Here is a 14,436-nt window from a genome sequence, read left to right on the forward strand (position 1 = left end):
GAGTGTCAGGTTTCCACCAACACCAGCTACTCCGCCCGCTTGTTACTATTCGCTGACATGAAACTCAACATGTTAAGGAAAACACTATATAAAACGTTTATAAATTCATTTCTTAATAAATGTAGTCCATGCCAATGTACAAAAGAATACTTTAACTATTTTTAACAGTAGTAGTAGTAGTGATATTGCTACGGAGTGCAGTTTTACCAAATTGTCCTGTTCTCTGTCCCCTAAATTCTCAGAATTTGCTGAGGCATTCTGAGGATTTAAGAGACAGACACTGGATTGTGAAAAAAAAATATTTGAGGAAATAATTGTAAAGAAATTAAGTCATAAGTGATTACAACAATATTACAAGAACATTGGCAAAATATTCATAAAAACAGCAATAAAATATAGTATATATGTATATATACCTGTATATATATATATAATATATATATATATATATATATATATCACTATAATAAAATATAGTATATATATATATATACAGTATATATATATATATACAGTATATATACATATATATATATATATATATATATATATATATATATATATATATACACACACAGTATATATATATATATACTGTATATATATATATAGTATATTTAGTATATAGAATATAGTCAGGGCGGCACAGTGGCTAAGTGGGTAGCACTTTCGCCTCACAGCAAGAAGGTCCTGGGTTCGATCCCCGGGTGGGGCGGTCTGGGTCCTTTCTGTGCGGAGTTGACATGTTCTCCCGTTGTCCGCGTCGGTTTCCTCCCACAGTCCAAAAACATGCAGCTAGGCTAATTGGAGACTCTGAATTGTCCTTTATGCACCTAGCCGCTGGATGCACGAACCAGTGCATTGTAGTGCCGGTCCCAAGCCCGGATAAATACCTCTACCTCTCTACTATTCTACCTCTCCCTGTTCGTAGAATTAAGGTTCTTATGCCAAGGTCATAAATAAAACTGTCACCTTATGCTATAGAAAAAATGTCTGGATTGTCAGATGTATACAAGTACTATAAAACAGGTCTGCCCAAAATTAAAAAAGCTGCTAAAACAGGGGTGCAACTTTCCAAAGTCAAGCAAGTTTTATACAGGAAGTGCTTGAAGGATGCAGTGCAACAATAAAATCTCCTTCCTCCTTTTTTCTAACAGCTCATTATTTTTCACCATGTTCACAGCAGATCTTAAACACTTGAACACAAATTTTTAGGTAGTGTTTATTTAACACATTTTAGCTAAAGCAAATTAAGGGTTGTTATTAAGTTCCCAATGGTTTAATCATGTTGTAACCCAACATGTCCTACAGTTTAGCAGTAGGTTTTAAGAGCAGCAATATTATGTAAGGGTTGAATAACCATGACACAACCACATTTACAAAATATAATACAATACAAAAAGTCTTGCCACTCTACCAAAACCGCCTGATGTATGTTCGAGGGTTCTTCAAAAACGTTAACTATTTTTTAGAAATTTCAAAAACAATTGACATCACTTTTCTACATAGTCACCTTCTGATGCATTTGTCCAGCATTGTACCAACTTTATTATGCCATCAGCTAAAAATGTTTTTGGTTGAGCGCATAGCCACTGATACACCGCTGCTTTCACATCACATGAAAATCTTCTTCCCCTTAAAGCTTCTTTGAGCGTCCAAAAAGGTGGAAATCAGATGGTGCTAAATCCGGACTATAAGCGTCTCTCAGACACGACCAATTACTACTCCTCCTGCCCTTACTGTTTCCAGCGAAAATATAAAATTGTGGAAAATTTTTAAAGATCCCTCGTATATTTCCGCAACAGCTGATTGTCTCATACCACAAAAAACTTGTGTTAAAGACAAGGTTGTGTTGCTTATTGTCAACATGTACTTAATGTATTGTGTAAAATCAGTTTAATGAGACACATTCCTTTTATTCATGTTTTTAAAACAGTCCAATCAAAAAAATAAAAAATACACAAAATTCAACAAAGGTGAGAAGCACTTTACACTGTATGCATGGCACACAAGCAAGAAAAGCAAGTGCTATTTTTAGTCAAGATGTGACCAATCATGTTACAGCAGATGAATTTATGCAGTCAGTTAAAAGTCTTTTTGTTTTCATTTAAATCAATCAGCTTTAGAGAAAATTTATTGTTTAAGATGCAGATATTGAGTCAACATCATTGATGAAACACAGGTTGTAAGACACCACTGATACCCACTTCTAAAACACAATGGCAGTTTCTTCCTTGTTCTGGTCTTGCAATCAACAGTGGACTACTAAAAAAAAAAAAAAAAAAAAAACTCGTGTTCTCTGAACTATACACCCTTGTGAAATTCTGCGGCTCCACAGTCCAAGCAGGCAATCAGATAACTGTTAAAACCAGAGTTGTAGCGCCAATGCAGTGTAGATGTTTGCACCCATCTTAATGACAGAAACCCTTAACGAAGTAGCAAAGATCAAAAAAAGAAATTCAACCAAGACATGTACAGTATTCACAATATATAATATATATACTGTGCTTCCCGGAGAAGAAAAAGCAGTTCATGACACCTTGTGTGTGTTCTCTCATTTACTTTCAAGCAAGCTTTTGATGTCTTTAATTCCATGTTCTGATGCAACAGTGATGACATGATCCAGAGCGTTGATTCGGCCCAGAAGCTTCACCACGTCCTTAATGTGCTCTCTGAACAGAAGAAACAAAACATGAGAACATAAGGCCCACTGGTGTAAAAACACATTGCATTTAACATTATTCAAATTACACTGATTGATCATTTGTACTGTATCCTGGTCAGGGCTACGGTCAAGTTCGATATGATTTACCTTTTATTTATTTTATTAGGTTTTTAACATCACGTTTTTACACACTTTGGTTACATTCAGGACAGGATAAAGCATGCTGTAAAATACTGCAGCTGGCTGGTGTAAAATGCAGCCAATGGCTTTAAACGTCAGAGGAGGCGGATGCTAGCCCGCAGCCCCATTTTGGCCTGCCCGATTGTTGAGCAAGCGACAAGGATGCCAGAGTGTATATATATGAATTCAAACATTACAATAGAAAATAAAAAAAGGTACCTGTTATTTCTCTTGTCCACATCAGAGCCTATTAGGCTGTTACGGTAGAGTGTACTGACCAGGTGCATCATGTACCGGCATAAATTCTCCAGCTGTGGGAGAGTCTGCTGACCCTTCAGACTGCTAAACCACTGCACAGGGAAACACTCCACCACCTGGGGAACAATAGACACAGGAACTTCTTACAGGTTGAACTGATTAGGGGGGAAATTATGGGCTTTTACTTGCAGTTTAACGAGACACTGTGATATACAAGGACGTAAAAGGAGGTACCTTCTTGCACTTTTCCACACAGTCCTCCGCAACATCTGTTGTCTGCAGCGCTGAGAGAATGTAGCGGTTCAGAGTGCTGTCAACAGCAAGCTCCTTAAGAGTATTTTGAGACACAATGCCGTCCCACTGCAGGATGTTCCCCAATAGCTAAAGAGAGAAAGGAAAGTATGAAATGTCTAAAGAACAGAATGGAAGCATGTACATTATATGGCCAAAATTATGTGGATGCCTGACTGTAAGCTAACTGGACATCCCATTCAAAACACATACTCATTAATGTGGACCTGTGCATACATTTCTAATGTCGACCTTCTAAATAATAATAAGCTTTAAAGGTGCATGGGTCAGAGCATTATATGCCTGAAGAAAAAGTCCAAGTTTGCAGTGAGCAACCTTTTGAGCATGTGAGGTAACACACTAAGCACATTTGAGGTTTAAAAAAATAAAAAAAAAGGGAACAAATGAATGTAATTTAAAAATAAAAAAATAAAAAAATAAAAAAAATAATAAAAAAATTTTAATAATCCATATAATCCAAAACGGAGTCATGTTTTTAGCAGCTTTACAATTTGACATCCTGGACATTTTGACTAACCGATTGCTAACTAAATTGCCGTAGATGCTTTTATCCAAAGCTACACACAATTGTGACAAAATCGAATACTATGTAGGCAATTCAAGGTTAGGGGTCATTTTTTAAAAATGTTTTAAAGAATAATAATAATAAAAAAAAACATGATAAAAAATTTTTTTAAGTGATAGCATAGGCTGACAAATTCATATTACCTTCACACAAGACCAGAACTGCCTCTGGAAAAAGAGATAGGGACTGGAGTTCTTGTTTTCCATGACACTGAAGTGGAAAGATAATAAGTACATCAGCCAACATGTAAAGATTTTATATATAGCAGATATTTATAAGCAGAATGTGCCTGTCATTCGAAACATACTTTTTTGGAAACAATGGCAGGAAGATGTCCTCATCAAGAGTTCGCTGGGCACGCATGACTATTGTCCTTAGTAGTTCCTAGCAATGAAAAAAACGAAGTTCAGCTTGACATATTACCATAAGAATGGAAGTAACTTTCATAACTGCCATAATATTCTACAACCTTGCACTTAAAATCCAACCTTATGATGGAGATTTTCAGAAATTATGTTAAACTATTTATGAAGTCATAAAGTCTATTCATTATTTACAATCTTAGTGAACCACAAATTATGTATTGTTGTTATCAGATCGAGTCATGAGCCAAGTGCATAGCACCAACCCCTACATTGTAAATATACAGTGTATCACAAAAGTGAGTACACCCCTCACATTTCTGCAGATATTTAAGTATATCTTTTCATGGGACAACACTGACAAAATGACACTTTGACACAATGAAAAGTAGTCTGTGTGCAGCTTATATAACAGTGTAAATTTATTCTTCCCTCAAAATAACTCAATATACAGCCATTAATGTCTAAACCACCGGCAACAAAAGTGAGTACACCCCTAAGTGAAAGTTCCTGAAGTGTCAATATTTTGTGTGGCCACCATTATTTCCCAGAACTGCCTTAACTCTCCTGGGCATGGAGTTTACCAGAGCTTCACAGGTTGCCACTGGAATGCTTTTCCACTCCTCCATGACGACATCCCGGAGCTGGCGGATATTCGAGACTTTGCGCTCCTCCACCTTCCACTTGAGGATGCCCCAAAGATGTTCTATTGGGTTTAGGTCTGGAGACATGCTTGGCCAGTCCATCACCTTTACCCTCAGCCTCTTCAATAAAGCAGTGGTCGTCTTAGAGGTGTGTTTGGGGTCATTATCATGCAGGAACACTGCCCTGCGACCCAGTTTCCGGTGGGAGGGGATCATGCTCTGCTTCAGTATTTCACAGTACATATTGGAGTTCATGTGTCCCTCAATGAAATGTAACTCCCCAACACCTGCTGCACTCATGCAGCCCCAGACCATGGCATTCCCACCACCATGCTTGACTGTAGGCATGACACACTTATCTTTGTACTCCTCACCTGATTGCCGCCACACATGCTTGAGACCATCTGAACCAAACAAATTAATCTTGGTCTCATCAGACCATAGGACATGGTTCCAGTAATCCATGTCCTTTGTTGACATGTCTTCAGCAAACTGTTTGCGGGCTTTCTTGTGTAGAGACTTCAGAAGAGGCTCCCTTCTGGGGTGACAGCCATGCAGACCAATTTGATGTAGTGTGCGGCGTATGGTCTGAGCACTGACAGGCTGACCCCCCACCTTTTCAATCTCTGCAGCAATGCTGACAGCACTCCTGCGCCTATCTTTCAAAGACAGCAGTTGGATGTGACGCTGAGCACGTGCACTCAGCTTCTTTGGACGACCAACGCGAGGTCTGTTCTGAGTGGACCCTGCTCTTTTAAAACGCTGGATGATCTTGGCCACTGTGCTGCAGCTCAGTTTCAGGGTGTTGGCAATCTTCTTGTAGCCTTGGCCATCTTCATGTAGCGCAACAATTCGTCTTTTAAGATCCTCAGAGAGTTCTTTGCCATGAGGTGCCATGTTGGAACTTTCAGTGACCAGTATGAGAGAGTGTGAGAGCTGTACTACTAAATTGAACACACCTGCTCCCTATGCACACCTGAGACCTAGTAACACTAACAAATCACATGACATTTTGGAGGGAAAATTACAAGCAGTGCTCAATTTGGACATTTAGGGGTGTAGTCTCTTAGGGGTGTACTCACTTTTGTTGCCGGTGGTTTAGACATTAATGGCTGTATATTGAGTTATTTTGAGGGAAGAATAAATTTACACTGTTATATAAGCTGCACACAGACTACTTTTCATTGTGTCAAAGTGTCATTTTGTCAGTGTTGTCCCATGAAAAGATATACTTAAATATCTGCAGAAATGTGAGGGGTGTACTCACTTTTGTGATACACTGTATATGTATTTTTTTTACTTTCATGTCGAGTTGTGGCAGTTACGAACAGAAGGAGCTCATTCTCTAACCTGTGTGTTGCGGTTGTCTCCGTGTAGCACAGTGGGATAGCCCTTTATCAGGCGCCGCATGAAGGCCACCAGTCTGCGTGTCTCACTGCTGGACAGTGGGTCCCACACCTGCTCGACTAGCACTGAATACATAACAATAAAACCATGTTTAAACAACTTCAAGCAAATCACACCTGTAGTCTAAAGGTTACATGCAAGTCAGGGCAGTGATGGATGTGAAGTAATGTTAAATACTGGTGAAACCAGTGAAGCTTTTCTTTTCTCCTTGAATTACCATTCTGGGTGGCACCAGATTCAATGTGACTGATCTAATGATCTGTTTATGTGGCAGTATAGCAAAGTCTCACATGTAGTTTATGATCACGATGCTGAGGCCAAGAACAGAATATTACATTCGTTTTGAAGAGCTTACAAATAACGAATTAATCACAGTACAGTTTCTTCACAGCCACTAAGCATACCTGCTTACAGCATTAGCAGCAGGTAGAAACCCAGCCTTACTGCTTTACTTTAGCTTCTTAGTACATTTACTATCAAATATATACACCTAATACACTTAATTACTCATATGGTGGAGACCAAAAGTATGAGACCACCACTAGTAGTAGTAATAAAATAATAATCCATTTTTTTCTTTTTCTTCTTTTTACATTCCTCATGAGTTTTATACAATGTTTATAAATTCAAAATTATATACTCATTATAACAATTTGAGTAAAAATGAAATCCTTGGAAGATGTTTGGGTGGTGCAACAGTAAAATACACACCCCACCAGTCCTTAGATCTCAAGCTTTACAGTGTGAATCTCAGCTTTCGTCTCTGCCTTCCCCAGATATTGATGCACCTATACATGTGCTTATTATATTTACAGCTATCCATATAATTTTTCCACTTAAAGCTGGACTGACCTGCAAGTTTCGGGAGAATCACCCTCTCAATGATGGCGGGTAGTAGACCAGCGTCTACATCATCCTCTTGCTCAATGTTCTGCTCCTCAAAGCCATAGAACAGTAATGTCTCAAACCATGACAAGTATTCAAAATTCAGGCAGTCGTCCTGCACACAGTGAAAGATACAGATTTTACCTACTTTAACCAATATCACCTTCAATCTTTGTTTGCTTATAGACATAAAAAGCTATCTATGTACCTCCAGAGGGGACCAGGGGATCAGCTGCAGCCGGATCAGAGGGTTGAAGAGCTTAGGGAGACACAAGCCAATGTAAGCATCTCTGTAGCATTTGAAGTAAAGCTTCTTCCACACCTCAAATCGGGACTTGATGCAGCGTAAGGAATGGAACTCCTCGAGAACATCCTCAAAAACCTTCTTTGATTCTTTAAAAATGCGATCTGCAAAGCAAACACAATGGACTTTAAAAGCGTGGTCATGCAGGTAATACATTCATATACAGCAGGGGCAGTGGACTATATTGAATAATATAATAATAATGAATAATATTCATTATACATATTACAACAAAAGCCAGACATTACTCTAAAATTTTGGGGCGTTGATTTTATTTTAAGGTTGCAAATCCCTGATCTTACAAATATTTAGACATAATTTATGAACTAACCAAGTCTGCAAGCTGTTGGGTATAAGCAAAATGCATTTTCAGGTCTGCTGGATGATGGGTATGGGGGTATGGTGCTCATGCTCATCACATAGACTAAATGTGAAGCTGTATTGCAAGAGTTAAGATGCATAATACATTTTATTGACCCAACTCTAAACTAAAAATATCAAGACTCCATGTAATTTTTGCTGTTCAATTCTTAATTAAAAAGACAATTTTTTACATTCATTGTAAAGCTAGCATATAACAAAACATCACAAGTGTGTCACACCTCTCTCTAGGTTGAAGCTGGAAATGTCAGTGGAAGTCTCCTCATCGTCGCTGGACAGCCCCTCTTTGTGTTCGCCTCTTGTTCCGTTCTGTTCTCGAGCCTGTCTGCGTCGAGCTCTGCTCAAACCACATCGAGACGCAACTCAAACACTCAAACTTTTGACGATCGAGAGATCTGAGTGAATTCTAAACCATGTATGAGTGAAGTGTACCTCCTGGCCTCACGCTCTGCTACCCTCCTCTGCTTACTGAGTTCCTGGTAGGCTGCACGGTCTCGGCCAAAAGGGTCCAAATTGGGGGCCATGACAGCCTTGTCTGCAACAGACAGGAGCGAAATTGACCTTCTAGTACGAAAATGCTCTGCCAAGTTAAATTACTTAGGTTAAGCAGCTTTACGTTAACCCAAAAACCATTCATTTTTATAAGGTGATCTATTTAAGGGTAAATGCTATTAGAAAAAAAAACTAAGCATTAACTTTGTGTGCTTTGACATCATTAACCTGATCACATGACTGCTGCATACTTACACATCAGAACTGCTGCTGTCTAACTGAATTCTTACAAGGGAATCGGATATGTCTGCATTTCACATGAAAGCAGTCGTGCTTTCTCCTTTCACATCCATACTTACAGAAATACGGGCGACAGGGCTTATTAGTGGTCAAAAAAAGTGAGAATGCAACGCATTGTGTTTGTGTTTAGTAAAGGGCTTAGCTGTGCCAGCCAGGATGCTGTCAGCAACAGCACAGTGAGCCCAAACAAACAGGGTGGTGACTAGCAGTCTCGCTAAGTGTGAGCGCTATGGTATAGAGGAAAAAATAAAAATAAAAAAAAATAATGAGGCCATTCAAATAAATCATAAAAACCTTCAAGATGGACTGACTTGAAAGGCTCGAAAACTCCGCCGATTCATCTTTAATATCATCCTGTCTTCTCTGGACACGCCGCATGGCCCGTTGCCTTAGTAACTGGTGCATTGCAGCCTCCAGCTCCAGAACAGCAGGCACCTGAAAGATATGATGGATTCTGTGATGACTGATTTAGATTTTTTTTGGGTTGGAGAGCGAATGTTCTGTGGCTCGGTGCTTTTTGCTCAGGTAACCAGCCAGTCAATTTGGAAGTAATTAAAATCCGTTTATCTTTTCCCCCCTCAAATTAGACATAGCCAATTCCCAGCTGCACTTGCAGTCTACTACAGAAAGTCTACTACACGCCTGAAGAAACACGCTATGCTCTCATTATTCCTCCACTACAAGTACCAAATCCGATCAGGTGCAAACAGCCAAATATAAGCTTGTATTTTTGGTTGCTGATTTCTACTTTTGGGCAAAGGCACCGAGACACCGAGTCCTCACGTGTCCCTTTAAAGATGGATTCAAGTAATGCTGTAAATAAAGTGCTAGTAAGAGCACAGATAGAGGAAGGAAAATACTCCCTGGCTCACTTCCAGTTCTGAACTGTAGTTTGTTAGATCATTTTGAGGAGAACTACAGCAGCAGATTGTGATGTCCCAGCAATCATGGTATAATAAGATGCTAGCCTGCCATGCTTTTTATTTGTGGTGGACTGAATGGCTCTTGTGTACATGTCTATAAGGCGATTAGGCCTAGTGTTTTTTTTTTTCCAGGTGCCTTTTAAATCCTTAGACGTTGTCTAATCTTGTTTAGAAAATTTCCATCTCCCAATTTTAGCGTTGCACATTAAACAATCTGGGCAGATTTATTATAAACATTGGCCACTGATCCTTTAATTCGGTCTAAAACTGAGCCTATTTTGAGTTCTTCCTAGAAGCACGTCACAGCTTTAAACTGGTTTTGGTTCATTTAAAGAAGCAAGGCTAAACCTTGCTTACATTATTTATTTAGCTAAAAAGAACAGTATACCAAACTTTCTCTGAATTTCCCTGATTGCTGTGTCTTGCAAATACCATTTGTTACTTTCCCTTGGCTTGCTGTGATTGGCTGGTAGCAAACAGACAATGAAAGTGAAAGAAAGGCATAATGCTGATTTAGGAATTCATCTGTTGTCTTTAGAAAATAGTATTGATTATTGCTCTTGATCCAGTAGCAGTGCTGCTGATCTCATGGCATCATGCATTGTACACAGCCCTATAGTTATAATGGACAATGAATAAAAAAAAGCCCCCTCTCGTATTCCTATACTGGTTCCTATACATTTTAGTCACACCTTGGCGTTGGAGGGATCAGCAGCCTGTTGCAGCAGCTCTTACCTACTTCGCTTTTTTTGTGCTCTTTTTGCTCTTTCTTTCTGCTCTATTTTTGTACACTTTCTTTTAATTGTATAATTTTCTTTTTTTTTTTTTATTCTACTCTACTTTATTTATTCTATTTACTGTACTTACATTGTACTGGAACTGCTGTAACACTCAAATTTCCCCCATGGGGATCAATAAAGGAATCTTATCTTACATATTTAGTATATACCTTGTCCCTAATCTTACCACCTCAAGAATGGCTATAATTTGTGTATTTGTAGTAAAAAACACACGTAGTAGTAAAATTCTTCCTACATAAAAATTCATGCTATGATACCAACGTGTGTGTGTGTGTGTATGGATACGTGTGTGTGTGCGTAGTAACACACAACTAAAATAACCACGATCAGAATTATTAACAACAATTCACATCGGCAGGCAAGCTTACACGGTGGATAAAAGAACAACTGCTTCATTTATTCTTACCTTTTCACTGAAACACTCAAGCAAGTCTCGAACATACCCTCGCATTTCTTGCAAGAATTTGTACTGCTCGGCGGTGTGTTGCGAGGCGTCCTCCAGCTGTAGGATGCTACTGTCGGCCGCCTGCAGCTCTTCCTGGATCTGCTCGTAGCGCCGGCTACTTGCGTCGTGGCCCTGCCGCATGGAGCTTAGCCTGGCACACAAAAGAGAGGCGTCAACATCCAGAGCCCAGAGCAATGTGCTTCATGTGTGCCTTCTTCTTTTAGTTGGACGTGCTCAACAGTTTGATGAAGTTTAGTATCTTCAATTATTATTATCTCCACTAGAGACTAAAAAGGGACTGAAATTAGAAGAGCTTGTACTGCCTTAACAATATAATACATTTGAGACGAGGGTTATCAGAGACAAAGATGTTGAAATACCTGACATCTGGATAGATTAATATGGTGCACACTTATCATACTTCTCAGTTTTTTTAAAGGGCCTGAAGCACTTCTGATGGATCATGAGCCAGTCAGGATGGATTAAAGAAAATAGGGGGAACCAAGTGTCGCTCAGAGCCTACCTGTCCACTAGGCGTTTCTTTACCAGAGCTGTAGTAATAGGAGCAAGGCTGCTGCTAGGAACCGGGTAGGGCACCATACTTTCTGCTTTTACAGGTTTTAAAGCATCAGGTTCCATCACAGCGTATCCGTACTGCATGCCGTAGGAGGCTGCATACTGCTGGGCATCGTAGGCAGCTTGGTAGTACATGCTTGCATCATCTGGCTGACTTGTTTGGACCTGCAGAAATAGTTAAAGTTTAATTTAGAACTGTTCTATTATGTGGAGGGTTTCTGCATTCAGAGCATGAATCTTCAGCGGGTTGGCTCATGTGTGGCATGCTCACCTGTGGGATGCTAATGCCCTTCCTGATCTGCTCCTGCTCCCAGCGACTAACCTCCTCATCGTTGCCCTCTGCATCCAGAGCCTCATCGTCTCGGCATTCGATACCTGCAGCAGAACACAATCTTAAAAACGTCTACTAACAGAAAAAAACTAATCTGTTTATTTTGCCATGAAAAGTGAGGCATATATCTGGACCAGTTTTTTGGTTCCAAGATAATTGTTTCTATTCGAGTTGGAAGAGAAACTCATCGTTGCTCAATTTCTATTGGTAATCGCCAAATTGCTTCACTCATAATTTGCCTAAGGGGTAATGGTCACATACCTGGATCTTTTTACACTTTGATACAATTAAATGTGCCATGCACAGATCTAGTAAACCATCAGACACAAAAAAAACCACTCTCCCACTAACCTATCTCCTCTGCTATCTTCTGCTTTTGGCTTTTCTGCTTGACGCCACTGAAGACGATCCTCTTCTCATCATCGTCGCTGCCTCCTTGCTCGTCCTCGTGAACCAGGCGTTTATTTGAGACCTCGGGCTCCACGATTGGCGTGTCCCCTCCGAGCTCACGAGCCATTTGTCGCCGTTTACGGGCCGCGTGAATAAACGCTGCGTCTGGTATCTCACCTGCATCACAACCATAAACACACGTCATGATAGTTGGATAGATAGATAGATAGATAGATAGATAGATAGATAGATAGATAGATAGATAGATAGATAGATAGATAGATAGATAGATAGATAGATAGATAGATAGATAGATAGATCTCATACAATACAAGCAGGAAAACAAACCTGGTTTGAGGGAGCTGAGTGCAGACAGAGACTGGGAGAAGGCTGTACCGCCACTCCGTTTGGATTCGCTCTCTTCGTCCTGGTCCTCGTTACTGTCCACCTCCATCTCGACTTCTCCTTGTTCGCTGCTGCCTCTGCTGTTTATTGGCTCTTCTTTAACAGCCACTGCAGGCAGACTTGACCCGCCTACAAGCAATCAGAACGAAGACAAGGTTTACAAAACATAGTGCTAAAACAACTGCCAGGCACTCGAGTGGCACAGAGAGTTATAACGAGAGTTATGTTACAAACTGTTATTCGGGGCATGGCAGATTTTTTCCTCTCTGTACTCCTTCTTGAGCTGTTTCACAATCTTCTTACTGTAATTGGACTTCTTCACTCGAAACACTTCAGTTTCCTCTGAAAGTAAACGGAGTAGGTAAAAAGGTAAACTAGGTTTAAATGTTAGCTGGCACACTGTTTTAAATATCAACCTTCTCAGTATGGTTACAGGAGCTCAAGTTCGAAAAACCGTTGTAGCTTTGTCTGTTCCCCAGATACATCAAAACCATAAATTAAAACTTTAATAAAGTACAATTTGCCATCAACACAGATAGACTGAAGGTATCACATAATCAAACAACTGATGAAACAACGTTGTCAAAGCAGGTGCATCACTTTTGCTGTTTCATCCTTTTTCCTTTCAATCTAGTCATGTCCAATTCTCCAGCTGGAAACAGAAACACCATGGACAGGATGCTAAACCATCTCCAGGCTTACGTTTCAAATTAACATTATTATTTTTTTTCATTTTTAAGTGCTGACACCATAGCTGCAAGATATGATCTGAAAATGTAAGTAAATTTAATTTTTTGTCATGATCTATGACACAGTGTGCTTGGCGCAACTTAAAAGCACTAAATGCAAAGCAGATATACACCCTGAACAGGACACAGCTCTAGCAGGAAAATACATGCAAGATTTCCATATATTCTTACTGTTAGCTGGACTTTAGTGTCACCAAAGCATTCATTTGAATTTGTTGAAATTTAAAGATTTTAAAATAAAAAATGAGCTCTGTGTCATGCCTCTTTGGAAAGCCAAAAAGACTCTTTGAATAAAACAACAATAATATTGCTGAATTCGTATATTGCTGTTATTTTATACGATATGAAATGTGGTTCCATATCCAGTAAGGCTTACTGGTTTCTCCTCAGTGTAGACCCTGTGGTTAAGACTCTAGCTTAATGTTTGCACTCACCCTACTTAGTGAAGTGTAATAAACTATTGTATTAATATTCATAGTACTTATTCGGTGGAATAAAAGTGATATATGGTGTTTAGTGTTTTATTAGATGTATTGAGCTGGATTCAATCAATATAAAACTTGAAGGAACTCCAGTGGGTTGAGTGGAGCCCCATCCTCAACCCCACTTAACACCTTTAGTGGGAAATTGGACAACAAGGGTTTTTTTTATATATATACATATATATATATATATATATATATATATACACATATATATATACAGTGTATCACAAAAGTGAGTACACCCCTCACATTTCTGCAAATATTTTATTATATCTTTTCATGGGACAACACTATAGACATGAAACTTGGATATAACTTAGAGTAGTCAGTGTACAACTTGTATAGCAGTGTAGATTTACTGTCTTCTGAAAATAACTCAACACACAGCCATTAATGTCTAAATGGCTGGCAACATAAGTGAGTACACCCCACAGTGAACATGTCCAAATTGTGCCCAAAGTGTCAATATTTTGTGTGACCACCATTATTATCCAGCACTGCCTTAACCCTCCTGGGCATGGAATTCACCAGAGCTGCACAGGTTGCTACTGGAATCCTCTTCCACTCCTCCATGATG

General features: G+C 39.3%; 1 protein-coding gene across 1 annotated transcript in view; it reads right to left on the reverse strand.

Annotated features, from left to right (window-relative positions):
• Nucleotides 1-1,895: 1,895 nt before the first annotated feature.
• Nucleotides 1,896-14,436, reverse strand: part of paxbp1 (PAX3 and PAX7 binding protein 1) — a 15,347-nt gene continuing 2,806 nt past the window's right edge. The window contains exons 2-18 of the mRNA XM_063013559.1: nucleotides 12,860-12,967; nucleotides 12,569-12,754; nucleotides 12,182-12,397; nucleotides 11,771-11,874; nucleotides 11,447-11,664; nucleotides 10,885-11,074; nucleotides 9,067-9,190; nucleotides 8,396-8,498; nucleotides 8,185-8,300; nucleotides 7,487-7,686; nucleotides 7,246-7,393; nucleotides 6,337-6,458; nucleotides 4,288-4,364; nucleotides 4,124-4,190; nucleotides 3,338-3,484; nucleotides 3,065-3,219; nucleotides 1,896-2,672 (exon numbers count right to left, since the gene is read on the reverse strand). Coding sequence (XP_062869629.1) covers nucleotides 2,555-2,672; nucleotides 3,065-3,219; nucleotides 3,338-3,484; nucleotides 4,124-4,190; nucleotides 4,288-4,364; nucleotides 6,337-6,458; nucleotides 7,246-7,393; nucleotides 7,487-7,686; nucleotides 8,185-8,300; nucleotides 8,396-8,498; nucleotides 9,067-9,190; nucleotides 10,885-11,074; nucleotides 11,447-11,664; nucleotides 11,771-11,874; nucleotides 12,182-12,397; nucleotides 12,569-12,754; nucleotides 12,860-12,967 — 2,399 coding nt within the window. The 3' untranslated portion in view covers nucleotides 1,896-2,554. The remainder of the gene's footprint in view (nucleotides 2,673-3,064; nucleotides 3,220-3,337; nucleotides 3,485-4,123; nucleotides 4,191-4,287; nucleotides 4,365-6,336; nucleotides 6,459-7,245; nucleotides 7,394-7,486; nucleotides 7,687-8,184; nucleotides 8,301-8,395; nucleotides 8,499-9,066; nucleotides 9,191-10,884; nucleotides 11,075-11,446; nucleotides 11,665-11,770; nucleotides 11,875-12,181; nucleotides 12,398-12,568; nucleotides 12,755-12,859; nucleotides 12,968-14,436) is intronic.

Source organism: Trichomycterus rosablanca, chromosome 18 (genome assembly GCF_030014385.1).
Source record: "Trichomycterus rosablanca isolate fTriRos1 chromosome 18, fTriRos1.hap1, whole genome shotgun sequence".
Taxonomy (NCBI): Eukaryota; Metazoa; Chordata; class Actinopteri; order Siluriformes; family Trichomycteridae; genus Trichomycterus; species Trichomycterus rosablanca.